This window comes from Folsomia candida, unplaced genomic scaffold, assembly GCF_002217175.1.
Source record: "Folsomia candida strain VU population unplaced genomic scaffold, ASM221717v1 Fcan01_Sc001, whole genome shotgun sequence".
NCBI lineage: Eukaryota > Metazoa > Arthropoda > Collembola > Entomobryomorpha > Isotomidae > Folsomia > Folsomia candida.
Genome location: NW_019091193.1, coordinates 8,813,324 through 8,839,974, shown reverse-complemented (window position 1 = coordinate 8,839,974; position 26,651 = coordinate 8,813,324). Strand labels below are relative to the sequence as shown.

Below are 26,651 nucleotides of genomic sequence, written 5' to 3'. Positions count from 1 at the left end.
TGATTCTTTTAAAGTTGAACTCTCCTCGTTTTCGTAGACACATCGCACAACAATAACTACTTACAAGTCTCACGGAACAGAAACATGCTACATATGAATAACATGCATGCATGTAAACGTATAAAGAATCGGAGATATCCGACATTAACATTTGATTTCGATATATCATGATCATCAGATACTGAAATCTGTGGATACTGATGATCAGTGTGGGTTGCAATATTATATTAAATCATTAAAATATAAGGATCTCTTGCATTTCCTATGTACATCGCATTCATACCAATTATGTGTCTTACTTATTTGCCCAATTATTACCTTTTGATCCTGTTCAGTCTTTTAGCACATTTTGCACATACATACATATATTTAGGAGGATAGCAAATCCGTGCGAGGAGGGATGACCACAACGTTGTACATAATAAAATGCACTATAATGTCCCACTTAAAAAGCTCCCGCTTGCTTACTACTTGATTATGCGAAATCCTGAATTTATTACTCGCAACTTTTCTTCTCAGGCAGGGAGGCATTGGTAATAAGAGAGTTTCAAACTTAAATTGCTGGTTAAAACTCATCTTTAACTGCGGGGTGAGCCAAGTAATTTAACACGTGAGGGGGTAGGATCGAGGTGTTCAATCAGTCTTGACCGTTACTCGCATAAGGTCATCGAACTGGGTCATCTCAATCCCAACCATCAACCAACCGCAGTCTTAAACTTACCTCAGCCAAACTTATGTATGTGCATGCTTATTCCCAAACCGATATGCATGTTTATTGCCCTCTGGCATCATTGTAGATCTGTGTGTGCATCCCAAAGTCCCAGTCCCAATCAACAAGTATTATCTGCCGCTGTCCCACAACAACCAGAGTCAATTGCTTGCTTTTTTCAGACTACAATGTCTTTCGTCAATATTTATCCCTGCTGCACTCACAATTCGTAAAATAAGCCCAACCAACTCAGCAACACTAAATGCATTCATCGCATAGCAATATTCAATCGTAATCATTGTGCATTCAGGACCCAAAAATGAGCAATTCATAATATGTACAGGAGTTAATTTGATGATCAAAGCGGGACGCATGTATGCAATAAATTTAGCTTAAACAAATAAACGTGCAAATTGTACAGACAAATATATTATTGGCGTAGTGCGACCAGATTCACCAGTTGGATATTGGGCTTTTAGATACACATATTTAAGAAGAGAGGAGATGCCACTCATGAAACAAGGAATAAAATACTAGGCCAACCAACGACGTCTCACCTCAACTCTTGAGATCATCATTTTTTTGGCGTTGGTTATGTGCCCACTCTTGATTAATAATCCTTAAAACTCAAGTAAGAACATCAAGCAGCAGAATAAATATAATGCTTGGCTGTATTCTCATCTAGGTTCCAGGATGCGAGCGTCTCGTACATACAGATAAATCCTGTTGTTTCTATCCGCAGAGGAACGGGGACCACTTGGGTTTGAGCCATTGTTACCTGAATCTCTTTCGGGAGAGAGGAATCAAGATGTTATATACGAAAACGGTCTCGTTAACTAAAACCAGGGGACTCACCTGCTTGTTGGTCTGCACAATAACTATGCAACATCTTAGCTCTTAAAACCAAACCTAGTTTTGTATGCGTGATAAGGTGGTGGATTATACACATACATTCATATAGCTTTTCGTTGCATGGCACTTAGCTCTTCTTGGCTTGGTTTCGGTTGGCCAAACCAATAACTGACAACTATAACAGGCCTGTGTTGTTGATGATATTGTTATGTGCATGCAAAGAGCTGAAACCTTTGCTATATGTACGACGATACAATATGACATTACCCACCAACCACCATCCTCATCCGAATACAATGGATGGATGCAAGACGAGTTCTTCTAAGAAGAACCTACAAAAGCAAAAAAAAATCTTCCCGTATGTAAGTATCCAATAAGTAAGCCCTCCTTCCATTCTCGCTTCTTTTTAACCTAGGTTCCCTGAGGTAGAATATTTTTTACACGGACCCACGACTGCCTACCTACCTACCTACTTGCCCATAGGAATTGTGGTTTTCTAATATTCATCAACCTCTTGTCCTCCTCTTCTTCGTCGTCGTCGTCGCATGAGATATGCAGCTCGCGAGGCATGGCATACGGTGGCAGGTCCTGCACCGATCGACTCCTCGCAAGCCTTTCACGCGTCGGATACACAAGTTGACCACACTGATTTGAATCGGTTTGCTACGCTTCTTTGCCATACTTTTGCGGCTTTGGGTGTCATCAGCAGTGCGTTACAGGATTGGTGGTCACATTGAGAAATGTGCGTTTCTCAAGCAGCATGAAGTGCAGTGGAAAGTCGAGATGGCAATCTAAGGATAAGTTGGAGCCTTCTAAATCAATAAAGAAAATGAAATTCATACGTTATTAGAATTTCTGATTCTGAAAAAATGAACGCGTATGCATTTCAACCAAAGTGCTGCTGAAAGTGAAGAAGGGGTGAAAATAAAATCCCTCTAAAACTTTTAACGGTTGAAGGCTCCATGTGCTACAATAGGTTCCTGTGAATGAACAAGTGCAAGTTGTTGTGCTCAAGGAAGGGGAACAACAAGTGTAAAGCCAGCGACACTTTTGTCCATTATTGAGACATTTCTTCTGGCTCATTATTGTTAAAAAGGAATGGAATGCACTAGTAATAAATGCCTCAAACAAAGGGACCATAAAGCCACCATTGATTTAAACAATCTAAACGAAATGTACTATGCGAAAAAAGCAGAATGACGATGCACTCGGAGGAAAACCTTTTAGGATCTAGCTTATCAGGTGGAGATAAAGGATGCAACGACAATTAACAAACATTGTGCATTAAAAAAGTAGTGATAACGGATAACAAGTCTGTCTGTCGTGTCGTGTTACTTAAAAAACGGTGCTTTCAATATTTATTGATTCCTCATTTACAGTAAACTTACTTAGAAATAACATAGTTATGTATGGAATCGTGATCTGACACAGAAGTTCATGAAAAATCTCAAAGTAATTCAGATTAATTAGCACACCAAATATCAATTACTCGTCATCATCATGAAATCAATATTTTCAAAAACGGGGAATAAAAAGGACGTTTCAGGTAAATTGGAGCGTCGCACTACTTCCAATCCTCCGAATCAGGCCGTCGTGTCGCCCAGCACTGGACGCGTCAACTCCTTCATCCCCACCCCTGCCACGTACAGCCACAGCAATGGTCACATGAATGGTCATCCTCCAGGAAAACAATTGTCCCAACCTGCCTTAGCCCCCCAACAGCAACAGCAACAAATGTCCCACATCATGTCCCAACAACAACAGCAACACCATAATCACTTCTACTCCAACATTCCTCCTGGAAACCCGAATGCTAATAACAATGCTAATAATGCTAATAATGGGGGCACTGTATCTCGAATGGATCACCACTACACGACTTATCAACAACAACAATCAATTCATCAAAGTCACCAACAACAGATCCACCAACGAACCCTCACCAAATCGTACTCCTCTTCTCAACATCAAAATCACAATCATCAATCTCATTATGGGAATACAACATTGTATGCGAGTAATAATAGTGCCAGCCACGGCACTACCTTTTACGGAAACACGACTAATTTAGCGAACGGTGCAATTATAATGAACGGACATCATGGCATTAGCGGAGGTGAGAGATCCGACGCTATGGGACAAGTTCATAGCAGTAATAATAACAATAATAATAACATGCAATCATCGTCTTACAACCATGAACAAGTTCAACATCATCATCATCAGCAACAACAACAAATGCAAACACAACAGACAATTCAAAAGATGCATGTTCATCCTCAGCAAAGGGGGGTTCACCACCACAAACAACAGCCGCAGCTTAATTTCCAGCAAAACAATCACCTACACAATAACAACAATGTCATCCCCCCACCGTCCAACGCTACGGACGGACTCCCACCCCCACTGGTCGACTCAATGAGGACATTATTTGACATCTTGGACGATTCGAAGCAAGGGAAAATCAGACTGAGTGATATTGAGACAAGATGGGAAAGCGATTCCAACAATGGTGGTCCCAATGGGAAAGCGACTGGTGCTGAGTAAGTAATTAATTATTATTTTCCAATATTAATTAGTAGTAAAGAAACAGCTTTATTTAACAATTTCAACGCGAGATTACCAGCCGTACCCAACCAAGTTGGGTATTTTTATTTCTATTCCCTCACCAAACAAATATCCAAAAATTTCCTCAAACAGAGACTTGGAGAAAGCATCATCGAAATGACTAAACTTTTGATATTGTCTTTTCTCTTTATTTACAGACCTCTCATAAAAATGGGGGTTTTAGAATATCTTAGGAAAGTAACTCCGGGAGATGGTAAGCATGCTACTACTTTGGACTCCATAGAGTCTTATCATTTATGAATTGTCACTTGTCACATTAAAATAAACAATCTCTGATTTTTTTGCAGGGATGCTCACATTTGATCGATTTTGCTCAGGCTTGCGACTCGCTCTTCTCACGAATAATGGTGATCCATTTGATGAACATGTGCCAATAATGCAATCTGAAAAAGTTCAAGCTAATCATCCTCAGTCCCAACACTATTTTCAAGAACAAGTAAGAAATATGACCAATGTGTCCAAGCCAATTCACAACAATCAAGTTGGGCAACCACCCCCTCCACCTCCTGCTCAACTACATCAACAGCAGCAGCAGTTAGTGTTTAGTGGAAATCCAATTAATAATAGCAATAGTAATGCCCCACTTAACAAATCGACTTTATCCGGGGCTGCCCCAGGCCAAAGTAATACAATCTCTAGACTTTCTAAAATACCCAACTTTTCCTCATCGCGACTTCCCATGCCCAGTTCCGGAATAGCACTTTCTCCAACAAATCGCGCAAACACTATTCCAATGGTAAATAACAATAACAATAAAGGTTCCCATGTTCTGACCCATCATCATCATAGTCATCATAATGGTAACAACGGTGGGACATTGATCAGCGGTACAAAACGATTCCCAACTAACAACTCGGAACAGAATACGACGATCGCTTTGGTGCACCCACAGCCCCCACCGAATCCGAAGCCAACGGGAAACGGGACTTCCAGTGGAATGCCCATGCCGACCTCCTCATATTCAACCATTGGGGGTGGAACAATGAAGGGAAATAAAACCACTTCTGGTTTCTTGAATCGCTTTTCATCAAAGAACAGCAGTTTAGATGACCTCCAAGTTCATAATGACGAGTCTAATTCATCTTCCGTTCAAAAAGAGCGTCCACCTTCCGCTCCAATTTTGGATAACGATGACGAACCGCAGACAAGGCTTGCTCACGAGTCTCATCATCATCAACTAACGAAACAAAAAATTAGAGAACGAGCTAAGAGTCAAGAACGTGATCGTGTGGTTAACAACAATGCTAATACTAATAATAGCAACCATATTAGTAGAGCGGAAGAAAAGTCGAATTTTGTCAAATCACGACAAAGGACACTTAGCATGCCACAACTGCAACTTAACAAACTCAAACCTCAGCAAAGTGTCAATTTTGATGAAAGTTCGAGCAGTATGGATCCCTCTCCGGTAGAAAATTATCCTCGACCAAGCACGCTGAAGAATCATTCTTTATCCAAACTTTTAGCCGGAGGTCACCAGTACGGTTCATCTATTCCTTCTCCTCTGTCTGCCACGACTAACACCTTGAAACATCCCACCACCACTTCATCCACCAATAAAGCGGATGATAACAACAGGCAGCATGAAAAGGAGCCGCAAGGCGACAATCTTCCACCACCCCCACCGAAACCTCCAAGAAACACCATGAGTGGACCTGTCACAATTTCCACCACATTAATCAGCGGCCTTAACCAAGATCCACCACTGAGTGGGAGCAGTTTTGGAAGTGGACAAAGCAGCAGTGCCACCACGATAAGTGTCAGTGCAAGCAGCACCAGTGGAAACTTGTCTGCAAAACCAGAAATTAGGAACGTTTTAAATAGTTGGCAGAAAGGATTGTCAGATAAGAAACCGGTCAAACCGTCTCTTAGTTCTACAAGTATTGGAACAAACAGTTCTGTCAATACGGTAAATACGATTGAAACGAGCCAAAGCGTTCCGACTGCAACCATTCTGCTCAATGGAGTGACAAAAATGTCGAATGGTAGCACAACCATGTAAGATCACATACAATACTGACTCCCTCATTGTGCATTACACTATTATTTATGTGTAATTCATTTAATTCGATATTATAGCGACGATGTCAAATTGAGACAACCAACAAAATCTAATCTCAAGCGAAAGGAGACTTCTCGGCGACATGTAAGAGATACATATTAATTTATTGATAGAAGTGAGAGAGAGAAAGCAATCTGGGGTTGAATAATAACAAATATTTTATTTTATTAAAGACCGTCCAGTCAGGCATTGACTTTTCTACCCTGAAACGCTTGAAGCAGCTAGAGCAAGAAAGAGACGTGCTCCAACAAGGCATCCAATTTTTGGAAAAAGCAAGTGAATGGTACATGAAACAATTGGAGACTTCGAACGATAAAATAACGCTGCTCGGAAAAGGGGCACCCACCTCCGTAAGTGCACTAACTAGTCGGTAGTCATATTCATAGACAGCTTAATGAATTGATATTTGAATACAAAAAAATGAACAGGATTACTGGAGTGAGTCTCACGAAGAGAGATTGAACCTCCTAGGTTGCCGTATAACTGAGGTCAACTCGCTGCTGACTTCACTAATGGACGGCAACTCTCAATATGATCCTCTCCACATGAATTTACAAATTCCATCTCATCTCAGCCTGAGGACAATTACAAGGCTCAAGGATCAAAATCGTCAGGTAATATATCGATTGAATTCAGATTTTCATATTCTCGTTAAACTTATTAAACTTAGTAAAAAACGTCTTTTACACTTTCCGGTTCCGATTTCACCTTTCCCGTCGTTCAATTCCAAAACAATAATGTAACCTTTATTTTTGCAGCTAACCCAAGAAGTTAGCGACTACAGTCATCGGGTCACACAACTAGAAAACGAAAAAGCAATGTTGCTGCGACAGTTATTTCACCAGAAGAATAATAACTCGGCGTCAGACGAAACTGTTTACATGTAAAAGATGATCATAAGAAAAAAATACCCAGTGTAAGTATAGTGGATCGGATAGAGTATGGTCTTCTATAAAATGCATAAATCATCAGCCATAATATTGTATTCAATCAGTCATTGACAAATTTTAGCGATATGTAGGGTATTTAATTTTGCGATTTTTGTATATTTAAGTATGGTCACAAATTTTAGAGGTCGGAGAAGGGCTTAATTGTTACCTTATATAATATACATAAATGTTATATGTTAACAAAGACGAAACGCTTAAATTATGCCATCTATACATATAAATTACTATTTGTTACTCCAAAACTTAACCAAATTATAAACTATTATCATAATTTATTAAAGTTTTATCACATAAGATAAAAATCGTCGTATAAAAAATGACTATTTTATTAAATAAATATGTATGACATACCGTTTACAAAATTGCATTGGTTCTTAATATATTGTTTTACGTTGGCAATACTGACATCATATGGTTTACATTTTGACTATTCATTGTTCAATATGCTGTACTATTACTGTCTATTATTATTACAAAGTATGTAGGTAAGTTCGTTTACAAATTATGCACAACTGATTTTTTCGTCGATCTCAGACATCCAGCATTTTCCCGTAAACTAAAAAGATAAAACCATAAATATATAGGTATATATATAAACGGAAAGAAATTATAGTAGATACCAATTCAATCATGTGCGATAGGGGTTGATTAGAATTTGAGCATTAGAGAATATAATGGATGCGTCATGTGCGGAATATGGATAGTATTATATATAATAATTGAATGCAAAATTACAATCCTTTACGATCTGTTTGGTCATGTTGCTCATCGATTGACTGGATAATCACTTGATGATAAGGCCACAATATCCGGAGAAGTGGATTTGGTCCAAGCAACATTTTCATATTTTGGAAGCTGAAAGTCTTTGAACCTGCTGGCGCTCGGCGAATTCCTCTTGAAAAATCCGCAGACGTTTGTCCTCGAAGTGCAAGATACAGGTAGTATGAAAACATGCCTAAATAAAACAAACCAAAACAAAACAACCAAATCAACAAACTGTCTGATCTGATTTAGCCTGCCGGAGAAAATATCGTTCTCGCTAGTTTAATAACCCATCAATGGCTTTAAATTGGATAAGGCAGCTCTAAAGGTGCAGGTTAATTAACTTACCCCATGCCGGCCATTGGCCAACAAGTGTAATTCCGGATAATATATTCAGAGCGCTGGGATCATAAAAAATTGTGAAGTAAGGAACGAAGCATTTGAGCAGGAACATCCACCAGACGACCTCAACAAAGTAAACGTGATATATGAGCGAGAAAGTGCTTGCGAGTGAGGTTCCAAGAGCTACATAAAATAGCATTCCGATGAAATTACAATGATTTTCTTCGCCGATGCAGCCCATCTGAAAGTCAGAATGTATATGCTAAGTTGGCGTTACCAATGTAATAAGAAATTAATATGCTTGGATTATTTATAACTTTAGTATTAAATACAATAGATAACGAAATCAATAGATCAATAGACAAATAATAATTCACTCACGGTTATGATGCAATGATGATCTCTTCGCAAAATGCAAGTATTGCAAGAATGACAGTGCCAAGTTCTCGGAGGAACAAAAATTTCGCAAGCTGCGCAAATGTGCCATATTTGATCGTCCTGAAAAGGTGTTGCCACAAAATGTTGTCCGATGTATTTTGTCCGCTCTTTTAGTTCATGGTCCTTGTCGTAGGCTTGTGCGGTATCTCCAGCATCTCCGTTAATAGTTGCTACGGAAGGTGGAGGAGGTTTCAACACTGGTTGAGCCAGGAATTTGTTCCTTATTGACGAGTCTCGTACTTGAATTAAGATCATATTGGAAAGCACGGCAAAGAAAATCCAGTTGGGAAGGAGAAAGTTTAAGGCAATCTTGATTATAAGATGATGCCCTTCCAAGATCTCTGGGAGAATAATAAACGTCCCATAATAGTAGACGAGGACTGCCAAAAATATAATCAATGAAAATGACGCAGCTTCAGCAGGTCTCGTTCTCCAAACTGTAAGTATTTTTTCATATTCAAATTTTCACCATGAAACAATACACAATAGTGTTGATTGATGTGAAAATCATAATCAATTACCTTTGACAAAGTGTGGAATGGGGTTACGAAACCTGGTAAGGTGAAACATGGTGGGGCTGACGACCAAACTCTGATCACCTTTAAATTATAGCAGCATTTATTTTAGCGACTCCCTGACAAACTTGATCAAACTGCTCGATTCCAAATTCCAATCCAACAGACCTAAAATGAGAAGTAATTCTGCTTAGAAATGTTGAAATACGACGTCAAATCCGTAAATCAATAGAATTCCGATTTTCCGATCAATAAATTTATGAATGTTTAATTACTCTCTTAAGTATTCCTGCTGGGATTTTTAATCCAGTCTGCTTTCACTTCTTGATACCCAATATCAAATATCCACGAATCCCACTCAGATAGACACTGGACTCCTATGTTACAATATCACTTATCTGAAAATTATTGCTAACTTTAGGAAAATGGATCAAATTTTGAATCGGAAGTTTCACCCGGAACACAAAAGATGAGGAGAAAGTGAGCAAACACTATTCGCTCAGCACAACTTTCAGCACTTCGCCGGATGAAGCGGGTGAAAGTCCGTGTGTCAACTTCCCCACAACAACAAAAACAAAAACTCACTGCGTTGCTCTGACAATGGAGTATTCAGCGTGTAATATTTGGAATATTTGCTAAATTTTTGCAACAGGACGACAATTTATTACAAAACGGCTCTCAAGGTAGATAATAAGAAGTTATTTATAGCATGTTTTTAACTGATTCTGCATGAAATGTTTTATTAATTTAGTGTTGGACATTGTTGTTACCGACCGGGGTCCATTACTACTCGTCACATAAATTAGGACCAGGATTTTGCAAGCATCTCACACGCTACTTTAGCTCAAACAGAAATGAAAATTTGAACAATTTTCTGGAGAATCTTACAATGAGCCGTCATCATCATTCTCGCTGGTTTGATAACCCATTTGAAGACGATGAATTTAAACTGGATAAGGCAGCTCTAAAGGTGCAGGGTTTGGAGTATCTGGACTCGGCATTTGCAAAGGGCACGCGCGACGGGGACGGAGGCTTGTATGTGGGTGCGGTGGGGGTGGCATACGCATTTCTCCACGTCGCACACCTACTTTCACCAGAAGAACGGAAAAAGTACCACTCGCTCGCATTGAATGCGTATCAAACCCAGGCGAAGTACTACCTGACAAGCAATCCTCAACGGTATTACGACATTATGCAATACCAATTACTCTATAGCATTATGGTTTATAAGGTTTTTTAAAGCCATTTGTGTTATTAGGAACGACGCCTGCGCTTTTCTTTTGGGGAAAGCAGGATTTTTCGCAGTGGGTGTGGTGCTGGGGAAAGAATCTGGTCATGAAGACATCACTGAAGAGAATATTAAGAATTACATTGAAGCTGGAGAGGTGTGCAAACAGCCCAACTTTGGTAAACATGGAGGGGATGAACTGTTCGTTGGGAGGGCAGGTTATCTATGTGGAGCGTTATGGTTGCAACAGAAATTGGGGTATATGCCGATTCCACAGAAGGTAGAAATCTTTATACATGTGATTGTTTAAAGACGCACATATTTTGATATTTTGTATAATACATTTCATTAGGATCTTCTAGAAATCTTCAATTTGATTATTGAGAGTGGGAGAAACTATTCTAATCAGCATAAAAGCCCATGTCCATTAATGTACTCTTACTACGATACGGAATATTTGGGTATGTATGACACATTTTTTGGCCAAATAATCATTCACGTCTAGTAACTTAAATTAATTATCCATGTTTGTAGGAGCTGCTCATGGATTATGCTCTATTTTACAGATCCTTTTATCATATCCACAATTTCTGAATGAAAACTCTGATGCTGAAACTGTGGTTAAAGCTACATTAGACTTCTACTTGACCCTTCAAGATTCATCGGGGAATTTTCCATGCGCAATGGATGAAATTGGTCCTAGAAAAAAACGGGGGGACGCCGACATGCTTGTTCACTGGTGTCATGGAGCGCCAGGTGTTGTATATTTATTGGCGAAAGCTTACTTGCACTACAAGGACAAAAAATATTTGGATGCGTGCATAAGATGTGGAGACTTGGTTTGGAATCGTGGACTACTTCGAAAAGGACCTGGTAATTAATTGTTCTCCTTACATTTTCTTGCATAAAATATTGCGGCTAAAATTTTACGCGGTTTTCAGGGATATGTCATGGTGTTGCTGGCAGCGGCTATGTTTTTCTGTTAATTTATAATCTACTCGAACAACGAGATCCAAAACATTTGTATCGAGCTGCCAAGTTTGCACAGTTTTTAAAGTCATCACAATTCTTAAAAGAGGCAAGAACTCCGGATTGCGCCTTTAGCCTATATGAAGGAATAGCTGGGACGGCATGCTTCGTGCTGGACTTATTGCAACCTGTAAACGCAGAGTTTCCCTTTTTCAATGTGCATAATAGTTATAATGGATAAAAGTATATACAAGAGGTCATTATTTTGCGAATGAAAACTTGAACTGTAATAAATTTATGTTCCGCGTCTCATAAACTTCAAGTAAATGTGTATGCAAGTAGTAAATGCAAATCATAATAAATATTTTCTACAAAGATGACATTGACTCGAAGAGATTGTAACTCCTTTAAGCATCTCCTGTATGCATTTCAGTGAACTATTGTTGTCTATCCACGTCATACACCCATTATGCACGAACGACTCATGAAACTACCAATCCGTATGTACCAGAAAATGAACGGTACTTTGACTACCTACAGTAAAGCCGGTTTATATGTATCGCACTACTAATACTCACATTACGAGTTATCCAATTTACTCGTTGTTTTATTAAATGTTTTGATTATTTAAACATTTTGCTTCCATCTGTGAATCTTAGTCATATTGCAGTCTTTGCCTCTTCAAAATGGGCTGCAAAATAAATGCTCTCTCAATATCCAAACTTTTATCTAGTCTGACAGAGTATTTGGATTCGAAATATCGTGGACGTTTGTACAACATTACAAATTTCCAGGTGCAAGCTGGATGCAAAGAATTGGACAATTTTTTGAGTTCCATACACAAAGTCCAATTGACTACTAAAGTATTTACCGTTGGCAGTGAATCCTTCAATGGAGCAGAAGTTGACGGCGTAGGAGAAAATACGAAAATAAGAAAGTGTTCAGAGGAGCATCAATTCAACTTGATCTGCAAATCCACAATTTTGGAGGATGATGGGAACCGGGACAATTTGGAAAAGTATTACTGGAGCATCTTGTTCACAAAGGAGAAAATTTGCTACGATTTTCTGGAGAACTTGGCCCAAGAACTGGGAGAAGTGAGCCCATTGTGTCCCAAAATGCACCATTGTTACAGTGAAGGGGAGGAGGAATATTTTTGTCTCATCATGGATGACTTATCCATAGGCTTCACCAACCCGCTGGACCACGGCGAAGGGATTTCGCTTCAAGAATGCAACCTCATTATGAAGAGTCTGGCCCGACTGCATGCCCTCTCGTTAGGTGAGATTATAGAGCTCTCCTTGTAATGCCACCCTTTATTTCGTATTGTTCCCTTCCTTTGACAACCCTGGCATATTTTTAATGAAAGGATTACCACTAATAAATTATTCAATTAGTGTAAATGGGCACTTTGAATTATGAATGCGGTACTCCTAAGGATAAGAACCAAAAATATTAAGTCACAATGGACACGTCTACGGAAATGAATGAGATGTCCATGTCTAAATATATAAAGACGGTACAGTTGCTAACTTTCTGCCATTATTTGGCAAACTATGTAAGCAGACGTAATAATAATGATGCTTATTACTTCATCCAACCGAAACATTTTTGGGGCTTGAATTAGCAATAATATGTATCTACTTTTCTCTTTAAAAATAGCATTACGTATGTACCTTACATAATGTAAGTACAATATGTAAATGAATCAAACACTGTTTGATGAAAATTCTTCGTGGGAAAATATACAATTTAATGAATGACATCACATAATGTTTGAAATTGATGATCCAGTCAGGATTAAAATTATATTATTGCAAACCTTATACATAATTCAAACTTTTTATTAAAATGCTAGACCAAGAAGGTAGGTAGCAGGCGTTTCTTTCTCTGAATTTATGTTCATTACTCATGCCGCATGCAATATCTTTCTTTCCTCCATCTCGTTAAAACTTGAACAATGTGGCAATAACACCGATAAAAGAAATGGGTGTGCATTCCCTTCCGTAATAAAAAGTTTTGTGCCATTTGCCAACTAAAATTTGTTATACTACTTCATTCTTTGTGTAATAAAAACTTTTGAGACGTCAAAATTCTATATTGCTTCATCTAAACCGGAGCATTTTTTACTTTCTCTCTTGTATACATGTAGCTGGTCATGTTACGTATGCACAAAAGATGCAGTAATGATATTTGTAAGTACGTATGAATAGATGATATATAATAGTAATACCCGCACCCTTCCTGTGCCCATAATACGTACGTACCCCATGTAATGAACCATATTACTATTTCATCTGTGCGTAGATTTAATAAATTGCGAGATTGGAAATGAACGTATTTTTTGAGGTTATCATTTTATGTATTAAACACATCGTCCCTTTCTTTACGTAAAAGTCTCAGCCAAATTACTGAATATATTTACATATGTTATGTATATATGATTATACATAAATAAGTGGTACACAGTGAGAAGAGACAGAGGAGAGTATTTATTAGTAGAGAGTTAAAGCTGGAGTGATGTACAGATTCATAACTAATTACATATACATATCTACGTAGGCATACATATACCTAACACTACCCTCTCACGAAAAAATTTTTCTCCTGAAAAATAGTCGGAAAGAGTGTGTAGGTTTGCAAACTAAAAATTTCAGTAGTCACAATTTGAATTAGAAATTTTGAGGGTTGGAGACATAGGTAAAATTCATGGAAAAATGAAATATGAAATGACTCCGGAAAACAAACATGAACAAAGATTTTGCATGAATAACACTGAACAATTTAATACACATATCGAATGACGCAGTAGTTATGCAGGGCTGGAACTTGAGAAGATGGTATGGCTCGCAATCGGTGGTAGAATTGTATCGTCTCAGGCGTGGTGGTGGTTGACTCATATAAAACTTGCAGATTAGGACAAAACGATGAACAAAGAGAAATAAATTGTTGTGGTCTTGGTATGTGGTCCATCGGGACATCGGAGGAATACGCAGACTTGTGAGGGTTTTGTGGGGGTGACCCATAACCGGACAACTCGAAGACGCAGGGTTTTGTGTGGGTGACCCATAACCGTGACTCGTTAAAAAAGGGGAACTATGTACAATGTGGATTTCCATACTTGAACACGCAAATAATATGTAGACGTTGCTCATTACAAACATTAATCTCAAGGCGTTATATTTCATTCTCAGCCTGGGAAAGTGGTGACAACGCAGATCGAGCATAAAAGTTCAGCAGAATTTTGAGACAAGGTGAATCAGATTACATTTTTGCAACAAAATTTGATAAAGAATTGACACTTTTCCAGACGAAATGAATAAAAATGGCTGTTTTTTCATATAATATGCAGAAATTTTGACAAATTTTGAACGAATTTTGATGACAATTTTTCAGAATTTAAACGGAATTTTTTTACAATATTTTTACGATTTTTTAACAATTTTGAAGGACAATTTTGCATATATTTTTTTTGACGTGTTTAAAACAAATAACGGAATTTTAAATTTTGCATATTTGCTCGAATTATGAAATGTAAATTTTGGACTGGAGATTTGGAAATTTTAAGAATGGGGGAAGATTTTCAGAGTGGTTTAGAACCAATTTACAGACCTGATAGCATCCGGGAGGATAATCCAATTTACAGACCAGATGACGAAAATTCACAAAAAAAAGTTTCACAGGAAAATCACACAGTTTACGCAAGGTTTTGAGAAGAGAGATTTGGGAAGTTTCCCTATCGGAAGCAAAATGACAAGCTCTAAGGGGCGGTGGTCAAGCTGCTTAGTCGTCGCAGTCGTAGCAAATTTGGTAGGTGATATGTCTTGCGAAGAATTTTGAAAATTTTAAAATCCATTGTGAGTGGGAGGAGCGAAAGAAAGTACTCGACGGTCCACCAATGTTATGTATATATGATTATACATAAATAGGTGGTACACAGTGAGAGGAGACAGAGGAGAGTATTTATTAGGAGACAGTTAAAGATGGAGTCAACTCTTCTGTGGAACAATTTTTTTCGGTGTGGGAGAAAGTTTATGTATTCCAATTTTCTTCCATGTAAACCCCTCCACACACAAAAAAATATTATATTCACTTCTGCGGAACCCTCTTTTCACCATTAACCATCGGCGGAAGTTTAATTTGAGATTTCCTGAGGACATGACACAAAAAGCGTTTCTCGCAAACTTGAAAATATGAGATTGCCCGAGTTTCCCATGCATTTATTATTGGGAGCTTGTTGGCTAGTACGTACAGTGTCGGACAGATGTCTACGTCCACATAGTCGCGTCAATTTCATTTTCAAATTGTCACTGAACTACTGAACCAATTTTCATCATTGATATATCAAATTCTCACAAATTTAACGTAATTTCATAGCACATTATTAGTTTTCCGCTAAAAAATTTATTTTAGGCCAGAGATGTATTTTAATTCAAAATGAAAACAATTGGATGGACAAAAGTCAACGTCCAGTCAGAGAAAACATACAAAAAAAACTGTAATTTATAAGGAATGTTATAACAATTAATTTTTAATATTTGGTTGGGCCTCCGTTCGCTTTAAGGACGGCTTCAAGGCGCCGAGTCATTGAGTTTACCAAATTCTTGGTCACATCTTCAGAAATGGTTTCCCAAACTTCACGAATTCTGGATTTAAGGCCCGGAATTCCTGAAAAAGATTGTTTTCTTATTTCTCTTTCAATGTGGTCGCACAGATGCTCAATGGGATTCAAGTCTGGAGATTGGGGAGGCCATTCTAGCTTCGGAATTTTTTTTTCTTGAAGTATTCCATGGTGGACGTGGCAGTGTTTCGGATCGTTGTCTTGTTGGAAGGCAAATCGTCGTCCAAGTCCAAGTTTTCGAACAGATTCCTGGATATTACGGTCAAGTATTCCCTGGTACTTGTATTGGTCCATAATTCCGTCAATAAATTCCATTTTTCCTGCCCCACTTGAAGCCATGCATCCCCACACCATTACCGACCCGCCGCCGTGCTTAACTGTGGGGTTGAGATTTTTTGGATTCAAAGCTTCTTTTGGATATCTCCACACTCTACGACGCCCATCTGACCCAAAGACATTGAACTTTGACTCGTCAGTCCATAAAATATGTCCCAGAATGTTTGTGGCTTGGAAATGTGGTCTCTGGCAAACTTCACTCGTTTGGTTGCATTCCTCGGTACAATAAGAGGCTTCCGGACTGCTCTGTGGGATTTCAAATTTCCCTTATTCAGTGTTCTTTGGATGGTCATAGGACTAACCTGTTTGCCGAACATCTCCTTGATCTCGGTAGATAGCTTTGGAGCACTAAGTGAGGGTGTAACGTTGACTTTGTTGAGCACGTGGCGTACTTCTCGGTGAGCCAAAATGGGTTTTCGACCACTTCTGACCTTGTTTTGGACTGAACCATTAGCTTTAAAGTTCTTAATGATTGTCTGGATGGTTGTCCTTGCTAATTTATACTTGGTCCATATTTGTCTCTGCGACAGCCCCCTTTTTGTCCACCCTTCCAGTCCTGAATGACAAGATCTCGAATAGCGATAGGAATTTCCTTGCGTGTCGACGCCATCATATTTTTCTGGAAGAAAATTATTTAAAAATTAATGCGGCATATGTTATTGATAGATTTATTAAGTTACCTGATTTTATAAATTGGAGAGATTTTTGTTGTTGACAATTAAAGTGAAGTGGACGTAGACTTTTGTCCGCTCAAATTTCATCCTCTCTCGCTCTGCACTATGATTCTCAGTTTTCCCAGAATTTTCAGAAATAACTCATATGTTTTATGAAATTACGTTAAATTTGTGAGAATTTGATATATCAATGATGAAAATTGGTTCAGTAGTTCAGTGACAATTTGAAAATGAAATTGACGCGACTATGTGGACGTAGACATCTGTCCGACACTGTATGCATCGGTAGTCAAGTATAAATTTGCTCTTGTAAATTTCAGTTCTGGAAGGCAAACAAGGCTGCACGCTCCCATCCAAGTACGAAATATGTACAACGGAACTCCTATTCTCGGCTGGAGTGGAGCCTGCCCTAAAGCCTCTGACCTATAACTCTTTCTTGGGCTTCCTAAAACTGACAGCAAACTTCCGGCCAGATTTGTTGCCATATTTGAAAAGAATTGACGATGATGAAAATATATGGAATCGTCTTTGCGACTTGGTGAAACCGGGACGGACGTCTTTTTCCTGCCTTTGTCACGGTGATCCTCGCTCGAGCAATATTTTTCTGGAGAAATCTACGTCGCAAAAACCATCATGCAGAGAGAACAATGGGAAAAGTAGCAATCATCATGATTATCATCATCACGACGGGTCCAACTTTAAACCGGAAGAAAAAAACGTAGAGAATGGCATGTCAGTGAACGGTGGAGGAGAAAGTCAAATTCAGAGCCTTCTGCTGCAAGAGCCAGGTTTAAGATTCATTGATTTCCAATTGACTCGGTATGCATCACCTGTCACAGATTTGCAATACGTGCTTCATATGAACACCACACGAGATTTCAGAGAGAAGCACACCATGGAAGTGCTCAGGACTTATTACGCCGAGTTCCAGGATGTCTTGGGTCGTTTTCCTCACGTCATTTTGGAACAATCGGAAGGAGTGCGAGGTTGGACTTTCGAGAAATTGACGGAGGAATATGAAAAATTCTACATGTATGGATTTCTGGCGGCGGTGATTTTATTGCCGATAGTTCTTCTTCGTCCGGTTGACATGGACATTGATAAATCCATGAGCCAAATGACAAAGGCTGAACGAACCCAGTTTTTCAAAGACGGCAGAGCAGATCTCGTTTTCAACGCTGGGTCAAGGAATGACAACATGAGGAAAAGACTCTTTGAGATGTGCGATGAAATGGTTGCCAAAAATGTAATCCCGACGAACGCACCAGCCTAAGCCCTAGTGAACAACCGAAAGACTTTCCCCGTCTCAGTTTTACATTGCACTGCTCACAATACCAGGATGCACATATGTACGAGTATGTATGGACTCTGAATGAAAACATAGATGTACCGTCAGTCAGTTTAGATATTTTATGTTCTTTCTTAAATTAATTTATTCATAAATATCATAGTTTATTAATTTTAATTATTTTGTCCGGTAAATATACCTACATGGGCATTTGCGCACATCCGTACCTGAACTGTAAAAAGCAATCCATAGTTTATCTAAATATGTATTTATGTACTTTATAAGGATACTCGATTTTGTACTTTATTAATTAATCAAGTTTTAACTTTTATGGCTGACACATTTATTTATTTATGGTTATTTTGGGTGAACCTCACTATCTGTGAGATTAATAATATTTAGCTACAGTATACATATGTACATGTGGATATAATTGAGGATCTTGGTGATCCATTTTGCAATATATACTCGCGTCACTGCTAACTTGAGATGCTGACCATGTTGTAATTTTTATAATTTTCCTCCCGGATATATTTCAATTAAATCGTGATGAATGGCATGATGTCATTGTGTCATATAATTTTATCGCAATCCATTCTCGAATGACTTTGGCATTTAAACCCAAAATTCTCTAGGTAGATATTCCTCAACAGAGACGTTCATAGGAAAAGACGTTATGTGTGCGTAGCAAGCGCTGACAGGTGATAAGTTTAAATGGAAGAGACGATTCTTCTGAAGACTTGAGATGGGAAATAAATTGAAGATTACAAAGGATGGAGAGAGAAAACTTCTTTGCACGATTACGTCCAACTCTCCACCCAATATAATATTTTTGCTCCTCATCGTTTCCCTTTCCTAGGCAGCTCGGCTAAAGGAAATTGTTTGGAAATATTGAGGAAATCAATGAATGTCGAACACACGGGAAAACTGATGAAAGAGCTTCATAATGCGTCTTGACATCGAGTTTCTTGCAATAACAATGGAATGGTTGATTCGAATTCTACATCTCATTTCTTACCACAGCATTTCAGTATTTCGCGTAAAACATGTTGTCAATATGGATGAAGAACTCTGAACTCGCGTATTACTCATACATATTTATGCATACATATTATTATTACGTTGTTGGAGAGAGGAATTTGCAGTGTGTCTCGTGCAATATCGTCGGAAATAAGCTGCACGATAAAAGCTTTCAAGAGGAATTACGTTCCATTCAAAATTCCAAGAATACTGAGCTTGTGGTCTGGTTTGCATATATTTATGTATTAAGTTTAGGCAAAGTAATACCATTCCTTGCTACTCCCTCTTTGTTATTCATAATAAGAGGTAAAAGAATATATGTACATGTACGTAAACTATGGTTCTAGGAAAAACATACAAAGCGTAAACTGCTCCCTGCCAAGTAAATGGTTAGAACACGAAATGGAAAGAAACTGATAGAATGGGATGCAGATCGGGAACAGCATTTCGTTCTCTTTCGCGTGGGAAATGGCACTACTGAAGCTGAGCTTGGACATTCTGCCAATTTATGAGTCAGGCGATTACACACTTTCCTGGTTTCCAGTGAAACGGTGCAATATGCCCGAATGCGAGTGGGTTCAGTTGGTCCGGGAACAACCTCACGACGACGGAATCAAGTTCTTTCCTATAAAACTTTCTAGGAAACAAAAGTAGTAATGAGATAATGCTCGTTTAATTTAAACTCTGTAATTGCACAACTGCACTTGGCTCCTATTATACAATGTAGTTAAAAAATACAAGCTTCTCTCGTTTCATTACAGTTCCCATCCACTCGTAATTGCCCTGCTAATGACTTGCTTTCACCTGTCCCAAACAACCTTACAAAGCTAAAGAACTTAGACCCAAAAGTTTACACGTGGTCATGCAGGGCCGAGTTGCGAGTGTGTTAACATTCACAATATATGCTCCTCCAGACCGGATAATACAATCAAAGTGCTTTGGGCTCGACTGGAAATAATGTGTATGTACATACATACATACATACGATACTGGGGCCGCAAGGAAATATTAGAAATTAAAACTAAATTGATGAGATGAAATGCAATGAATCCAATAATAGGGCACTTAGTATACAACGATTGGGCGGCACATCGTTGTATACCATGTTTACATAATTAATGAGCTGCTGTATGTATATGGAGGCAGTAGGCACTAAGTCACAACCATACAAAGAATCGCGAATGCCAAACACACAACTATTTTAGGAAATATTTCACGATAACTACTCCAGGATATGACATGCCTGTTTACGACAGATGCGTTTTATTTTTATTTCTCCACTTTCAAAGAGAACCACATTTCTTTGATAAGTTTACAGATAAGTAGCCAATAAACCAACCCATTAAATACACCAAACATTACACTTTATTCTTCTGGACTGAGTCAGGAGTAAAAATAGATGAAAATGACTGCGCCATACATTCTGAGGAAATTTTACAAGTCATCAAGTGGGTCACGTCGTTTTACTTTATGCTCCCATTCAGACATTTAATAGTAATTATAAAAATTGGATCATCTTCGTGGTCGTCTGGTTTTCCGATGATAAAATAACTAACTAACTACTATAGTATGATATATGTGCATAGCCCTGTACCATCTGAACTGCCTGGACGGGTGTTACCGACCGAGGATGGTGGAAAACTAAGGCGTAATTTATCGCCAAAATGTTCACAATGATGAAACTCATACATGCAATATCATCACATTTTATCATCACTGCTGCTCAGCCACAGCGTGATGTGAACTTGACGAAAGTTTAGGGCAAAGTATCCATTACTTTTGTGGAATAAAAATGATTATAGCAGAATTCAACATGCCATCAAACAGATAGATAAGTATGTATTTATTTGCTTCTGAAAATGGAAATGAGTCAGAGACCTGTGTAACTACGAACTAGAAACTATACGCGTCGGTACATCAAAGTCATTACCACTTATTCATTCATTCGGTTATCACCTAAAAATTGTCTTACGGATGATGATGAAACAAATGTCATGCTGTTGACAGGTTTATTCTCACGGATGTTGTGATTCCTTGCTGTCTCATCCCAAAGCACATCATTAAAAGCTTTGCCATCCTTTTTGACATTTTGCAAGACGACTATAAATAGAAAGTTAAAACTATAGGAATTAAGGGATATATGACTACTTTCAGGTAAGAGGGTAAACCAAAACCCTATTTGGCTCGGTTTATACTTATTACAGGCACTAATTGAATTGAAACCTGTCTGGCTGTGGTGGATTATCCGAATCACACTAATTACCAACATTACTGAGAAAACTTCCCTTGGTGTCACCTTATTACAAAAGTTGGACTTTGGGAAACGACGTAAATTCACAAAAATGACATAGTTTTTGGACTTGTTTTTAGGAACGGATTAGCAATTTCTACAAAATTCACCACTAAAATAACCTAAATTAAATCGTTTACAACCTGTCACAAGTTGTCACACCACAATTAGTTATTTTCTAAATTAGTGCACGTGTAGGTTGTTTTGATGTTAAAATGACAATTTGATTGCTATTTAATTTAACATTAGAAGCTACATGAAAGCACCTGAAAACAACAGAAATAGAATTAAGTTTACCCAAAGGTGCAAGAAATATAAGTTTTTTTCTGCGAAACTCCTTGTAATATAAAATCTAAGAATATCTATTACATCATACTCTTAAGGGTTCATACCCATTTATAGACGTAAATGTACCTTAATGGGCATGTATATGTGCAGTGAGAAATTATTTATTTTCTTCCATCACAAAATTCACAGAGCAATTATATCTGCAATGGAAGATGTAAAATGTAGCGTAAATGTGCAGTAGTAGGCGTGTCACATTTTTTTGTGCCACACAACACAATAGAAATCTCGAGATTGTGTATCATTCTTTACCCGACATTGCATCGTTTGAGGTAAACGATGAAAGCATTCCTTGAGCATCAAGGAATCAATTCACCGAAGAAGCTAATAAACAACAAAAGAAATACCTTTTTGTGGGAACGGTAACGTAATTTCACGAAACATTGACTTCAACTCTGAGAATTTATGGAAAAGTAGGAAAAACACATTTTTTTTGTGTATCTGGTTTTTTAGCTTCATTGTCATTGTTGCTGCGCTGCACCAATTGCAGAACCGACTGTTTACCAACACCGAAAGTCACATCCCAATCATTTCTTTCTATTGGTAGACTTGTCAGCCTCCGGGGTACTCTTTGACCCGAAAGGTCTTTTATCATTCCTCTTCGACCGGAGGTATAGCAGAGAACTCGTAATTGCTGAAATCCTTCATCTGCTTTTTATCTCTCCCTCTTCGTCTTTCATCTCCAAAAGAGTTCTCCAGGCACTCGTATAAAGTATGTACATACATATAGTCCCGCACATTATGCTCCAATATTTCCTATACGCACAGAAAAAAAAATTATTGCGATTTGACATATTGATGGCGTTGAGGAGTATGCACGCTTACAATACAAAATGGAATGTCCAGTATTTTATTGTATCGTATGCCACGCATCTAGATATGTACATACATATGTATAACTTGTAACGATTTTTTCGTCAAAAAATGTTGGTGAAAGTATCTAAAAAAAACTCGTAGATTGTAATTGTGTCAATTGGTGATTCATGCAAACAATTCAACATGAAAGAGAAAATTTCTAACCATCAGCCAAAGACAAGTAACAAAGTTTTGCCATTCGAGAAACAATTCTTTTCCAGCAGCAGGACAGCAGCGTTGACAGTTTGTCTGCTTCTTACCTATTGTTTGGTAGAAGAAGAATTAGTTTGGTTTCATTGTTCATTGAACAATAACAGAGTTCTGCAGGATGCTACATATACCTAACCGAAAGCTACATATATTTATAACTTGATCCTATAACGCCGTAACTTGCTCTTGTACATACGAAACTTTCCAAACTTTGCTTCCGTCATTTTACCTGCTCAAGTTTAAAGTTTACGTAAAAGATTTGGCTTGGCAAGTTGGTTTCTTCTTCCACCTCAATTTCTGTTTCGGCTGGCATGTTTCTCTCTGCTCAAACTTGTCCTGTCATCATCATGACGAAAGTATATATAGATTTGACTTGAGAATTGATTAAGCTCTGAAAACATGGAACAATTGGCTTCATCTTCATTCCTTTTGATTTTCTTAGCAAACGGGAGACATGTATGGACGAGAAACAAGGCAACGCAAAAGCAAAAAGACTTTTCCGTCGGCAGTGGAAAAGTTGAAATCTATGACTTCGCTCCATGAAATAACACGGAAGGGCGAACAATGAAGAAAACTTTGTTTTTGTTCCATTCCATTCTTTGCCTGTCATTCCTTTGCTCTCGGTGAAGAAGATACAACGAGAGGAAAACCAAAACTAACCAAATTTGGAGGACAGAAAGGACAACAGCATTGCACTCTTACATATCATTCGTACATATAAACTCTTTGGTATAAAACCTGTGCTGGACTGGAATCTTCTCTGCTCTAGGAGTTGCTTAGCTTTCATTTGATCAAACTTTGAACAAGCTTGCATCGTTTTCAATAATCTCCTAAAAAAGTTAACGGTACAAATAGGTCAGCCAATCTTGTTGCTCTTTCCTAGAAGGACTTTTTATCGTTCGAGTACAGATTTTTTTCTAACCTGGTCCTGTGTTACTCGAAACTAAGATTTAAACCAGCCGAAGAAGAAGAATATGAACTACTTAGTTAGGATACTAGACTTTTCCTTAGATATACTGCAGATACATGGATAGAAGTGTATTAGAGATGTTCGTTGTCTGCTTTGTTGTAAAGGAAGGCAAAGGTGTCTATTCAGCTGAAATGAGGACTGAGGGAATTCTGTGTGCAATAAAAGCAAAGCCATGAAGCAGAATTCCGAACAGACTGCCTGAGCCAAACAACTTGACACTTGGGGACTTGTGCAAGTCGGGTGATGATTCAATTTAAATCCCTTCGCATTAAAAGGAACAGAGGAACTAGTTTGTTCACCTGGTTTGCTTTTAACTTAATAGACAAATTAATGTATTCAAAGTCCCTGCTAAAAGTTTAAAGTTCTAGTTAAACTCAAGTTTAGTAATTAGATAATTACGCTCGAAAAGTATACCTAAATATACTTATATGCATGTATACCAACAGCGTGTGGTTGTAAAGATTTCATGGTTTTCAACAACACAAGACACAAGGCAGACAGTTATGAATATAAAATGCAAGGATAGAGCACGGGGAGACAGTTATTTATTCATATTCCGTTGACAAGGTATATGAAGATGAGATGGAGTAATCCTGCGCCAGCAAATTTACAAAGTGGATACAATAAAACGGATATTTCTCTGGCGTTGAGCAGGGGAAAATTCTGTGTTGGGCGAAACTCTGGTACAAAAACGATATCGTATTGTTTCCTTCTCGAATATGCATAGTTCTGAACTTCAGAATCCAAAGGAATTGAAGGAGAAAAGTTAGGAAGCAAAAGGTTGGGACATTATAGAACAATCTCAAAAAAGAACCTAGACTTTTGGATTCAAGGGAAACAATTGTAATCGTATCACTGCAGAATACCAGACTCTCAAAGGACATAATGGAAAACAATCCTTGCCATAATTTGGCCCAGACACACGGCCATAATACGCTAGTCTCATTTGTATCGTTATAAGAACTAGCAGCAGGACACAATTGCAGCCAAACTTTTTCCACAAACTCGTAATGTTCCAACCCAACATATTGTATTAGAGGAGTCAACATAAGAACAATTTCTGCAGCAAGGACATTCCATATACTTAAGTGTGACATTCGAACATTTGCGTAACCATTATTGCCCCCACCTTTCGCAAACACATTCATTTTCTGTTTTATTTTATTTTTCTAGAGTATATTGCATACATATCCAGGGAAAGCAGTTATTACGTATATTATTATTGTTTCCCCACCACACCAGAGTCATTCGGTCTTTTATTCTTACTTTCACTCCACCTCGGTTGCGGTTCCTCGTCGACGACCTGAGATATCTGGGTCTGAATTGAACTTTTTCGCTGCTCATTTTCATGTTGGAGCTGGTGCTGGACCAAACCACTCCAGCAGGAACCAGCAAATGAACGAATGACCACAGCGGACCGTGACGTTATTTCAGATTGTTTTCCAGAGCACTTTCCTCTTGGTGGCACCTGCACTTTTTTCTCATTATTCCCTCATTCCTTGTATCAATCCCAATACCCTGTGCATCTACCTACGTATGCACAACCTATCTGACGGCATAGAGCTATATTGATTGGACTCGGCTGGACAACCAGTGGAAACCAAACTTGACATTATTTTTGTTTCGTTTTTTTTTTCTTTCTCTTTGTTCGTATGTATAAATGTACTAGTCAACCTGTACGTCGATATTTTATGTCGTACAAACCGATCAGGGAAATAACTCCTGTTCCGAAGGAGGACCTGCACAAGAGGAAGCGGGTGCGCAAAGATAAGCCATAATCCCAACACCAATACTCACTTACGAGCACTTTTCCGTTTGAGGCTCAAGGAATAAAGAATGGACTGCTTACTTTTTTTCTCATCTAAACTAAACTTTCTTTGTTTCTGTTTCTGGATAGAAAACAAACGTGTCGGGATTATGGATAGAAGATACAGAAGGATTTTCTGTGTATATATATGTACATATTATACTCAACCTCTTGATCTGCTGCCATATCGCTGCTCATAATCTGTGTGTATGTACATAGTTCGGAATTTCCGGCATTTCATTCCCCTCTTCTCATGCAATTGTTACATATGTATTAATAAGACATCAAGAATCTCACGCATATCTGTGAATTCTCTCCACTCCCGACTCCAGGCACAACACTTTTGGACTCCGGTGTGAAATACGTCAGCACATTAATGAGGACATAAAACAATGCGGTGAGAGCTCTGTTCTTCGCAACAACGTAGAATACCAGCATAGTTTTACTGCTATGTGTTTTGAGTTATAATGCATTTGTTTCGTCGGTTAGAAGGAGAAGAAGAGAGAAAGATAGGATGATGCGGACGATGGAAAATAATAAAAGTAAGGTGAGAACTCGTGGAGCATTATCATTTGGTCCTTGTATCGCAGAATTACTGTTTGCTGAAAATTCCATAATTTCTTTGCGCCTCTGGGACCACCACACCGGAGCCAAAAAAGCGAGTAGCGAGTTATATATGTAGCAAGGAAAAGTAAACCTTTTGGCTTAATCCAAAACTGGAGGATGAGGATGAGTGGACGATTTCTGGTCTCTCGACGACTCAACTTGGTTGGAGTAGAA

At 38.4% G+C, this 26,651-nt stretch overlaps 4 protein-coding genes across 6 annotated transcripts; 3 read left to right on the top strand and 1 right to left on the bottom strand.

The window, feature by feature from the left end:
• Positions 1-1,493: 1,493 nt before the first annotated feature.
• On the top strand, positions 1,494-7,563 carry LOC110854832 (probable serine/threonine-protein kinase DDB_G0282963). Its single transcript, XM_022103266.2, has 7 exons — positions 1,494-4,104; positions 4,327-4,382; positions 4,477-6,187; positions 6,269-6,335; positions 6,425-6,601; positions 6,680-6,865; positions 7,010-7,563. Exons 1-7 carry the CDS (start codon positions 3,062-3,064, stop codon positions 7,136-7,138), a joined length of 3,369 nt encoding a protein of 1,122 aa, XP_021958958.1. The 5' UTR covers positions 1,494-3,061; the 3' UTR covers positions 7,139-7,563.
• On the bottom strand, positions 7,287-9,798 carry LOC110854842 (palmitoyltransferase erf2). 3 transcript variants are annotated; one of them, XM_035850451.1, is made up of 7 exons: positions 9,714-9,798; positions 9,534-9,635; positions 9,265-9,426; positions 8,687-9,180; positions 8,312-8,546; positions 7,937-8,156; positions 7,287-7,757 (listed from the first exon to the last, which is right to left on the bottom strand). In XM_035850451.1, exons 3-7 carry the CDS (start codon positions 9,311-9,313, stop codon positions 7,697-7,699), a joined length of 1,059 nt encoding a protein of 352 aa, XP_035706344.1. In that variant the 5' UTR covers positions 9,314-9,426; positions 9,534-9,635; positions 9,714-9,798; the 3' UTR covers positions 7,287-7,696. The 3 variants fall into 3 exon arrangements, with proteins under 3 accessions (XP_035706344.1, XP_035706346.1, XP_021958967.1); XM_035850453.1 differs by having other exon boundaries at positions 7,947-8,156; positions 9,534-9,753; XM_022103275.2 differs by having other exon boundaries at positions 9,534-9,752.
• Positions 9,799-9,810: 12 nt separating this feature from the next.
• On the top strand, positions 9,811-11,835 carry LOC110860623 (lanC-like protein 3 homolog). The gene is made up of 6 exons (XM_022109697.2): positions 9,811-9,941; positions 10,010-10,437; positions 10,517-10,766; positions 10,839-10,947; positions 11,021-11,359; positions 11,428-11,835. The coding sequence occupies exons 2-6, from the start codon at positions 10,148-10,150 to the stop codon at positions 11,694-11,696; spliced, it is 1,257 nt and encodes a 418-aa protein (XP_021965389.1). The 5' UTR covers positions 9,811-9,941; positions 10,010-10,147; the 3' UTR covers positions 11,697-11,835.
• Positions 11,836-11,989: 154 nt separating this feature from the next.
• On the top strand, positions 11,990-18,965 carry LOC110841973. Its single transcript, XM_022087678.2, has 2 exons — positions 11,990-12,736; positions 17,407-18,965. The coding sequence occupies exons 1-2, from the start codon at positions 12,142-12,144 to the stop codon at positions 18,357-18,359; spliced, it is 1,548 nt and encodes a 515-aa protein (XP_021943370.1). The 5' UTR covers positions 11,990-12,141; the 3' UTR covers positions 18,360-18,965.
• The last annotated feature ends 7,686 nt before the right edge of the window (positions 18,966-26,651 follow it).

Coding starts and splice junctions, on each gene's coding strand:
- LOC110860623 (XM_022109697.2), top strand. CDS start 10,148: ATGAGCCGTCATCATCATTCTCGCTGGTTTGATAACCCATTTGAAGAC. Junction 10,767..10,838: donor ATATGCCGATTCCACAGAAG/GTAGAAATCTTT, acceptor ACATTTCATTAG/GATCTTCTAGAAATCTTCAA. Junction 11,360..11,427: donor ACTACTTCGAAAAGGACCTG/GTAATTAATTGT, acceptor CGCGGTTTTCAG/GGATATGTCATGGTGTTGCT.
- LOC110854842 (XM_035850451.1), bottom strand. CDS start 9,313: ATGTTTCACCTTACCAGGTTTCGTAACCCCATTCCACACTTTGTCAAA. Junction 9,181..9,264: donor CATTCCACACTTTGTCAAAG/GTAATTGATTAT, acceptor AAATACTTACAG/TTTGGAGAACGAGACCTGCT. Junction 8,157..8,311: donor TGGCCAATGGCCGGCATGGG/GTAAGTTAATTA, acceptor TGTTTTATTTAG/GCATGTTTTCATACTACCTG.
- LOC110854832 (XM_022103266.2), top strand. CDS start 3,062: ATGAAATCAATATTTTCAAAAACGGGGAATAAAAAGGACGTTTCAGGT. Junction 6,336..6,424: donor AGGAGACTTCTCGGCGACAT/GTAAGAGATACA, acceptor ATTTTATTAAAG/ACCGTCCAGTCAGGCATTGA. Junction 6,866..7,009: donor TCAAGGATCAAAATCGTCAG/GTAATATATCGA, acceptor TTATTTTTGCAG/CTAACCCAAGAAGTTAGCGA.
- LOC110841973 (XM_022087678.2), top strand. CDS start 12,142: ATGGGCTGCAAAATAAATGCTCTCTCAATATCCAAACTTTTATCTAGT. Junction 12,737..17,406: donor ACTGCATGCCCTCTCGTTAG/GTGAGATTATAG, acceptor TGTAAATTTCAG/TTCTGGAAGGCAAACAAGGC.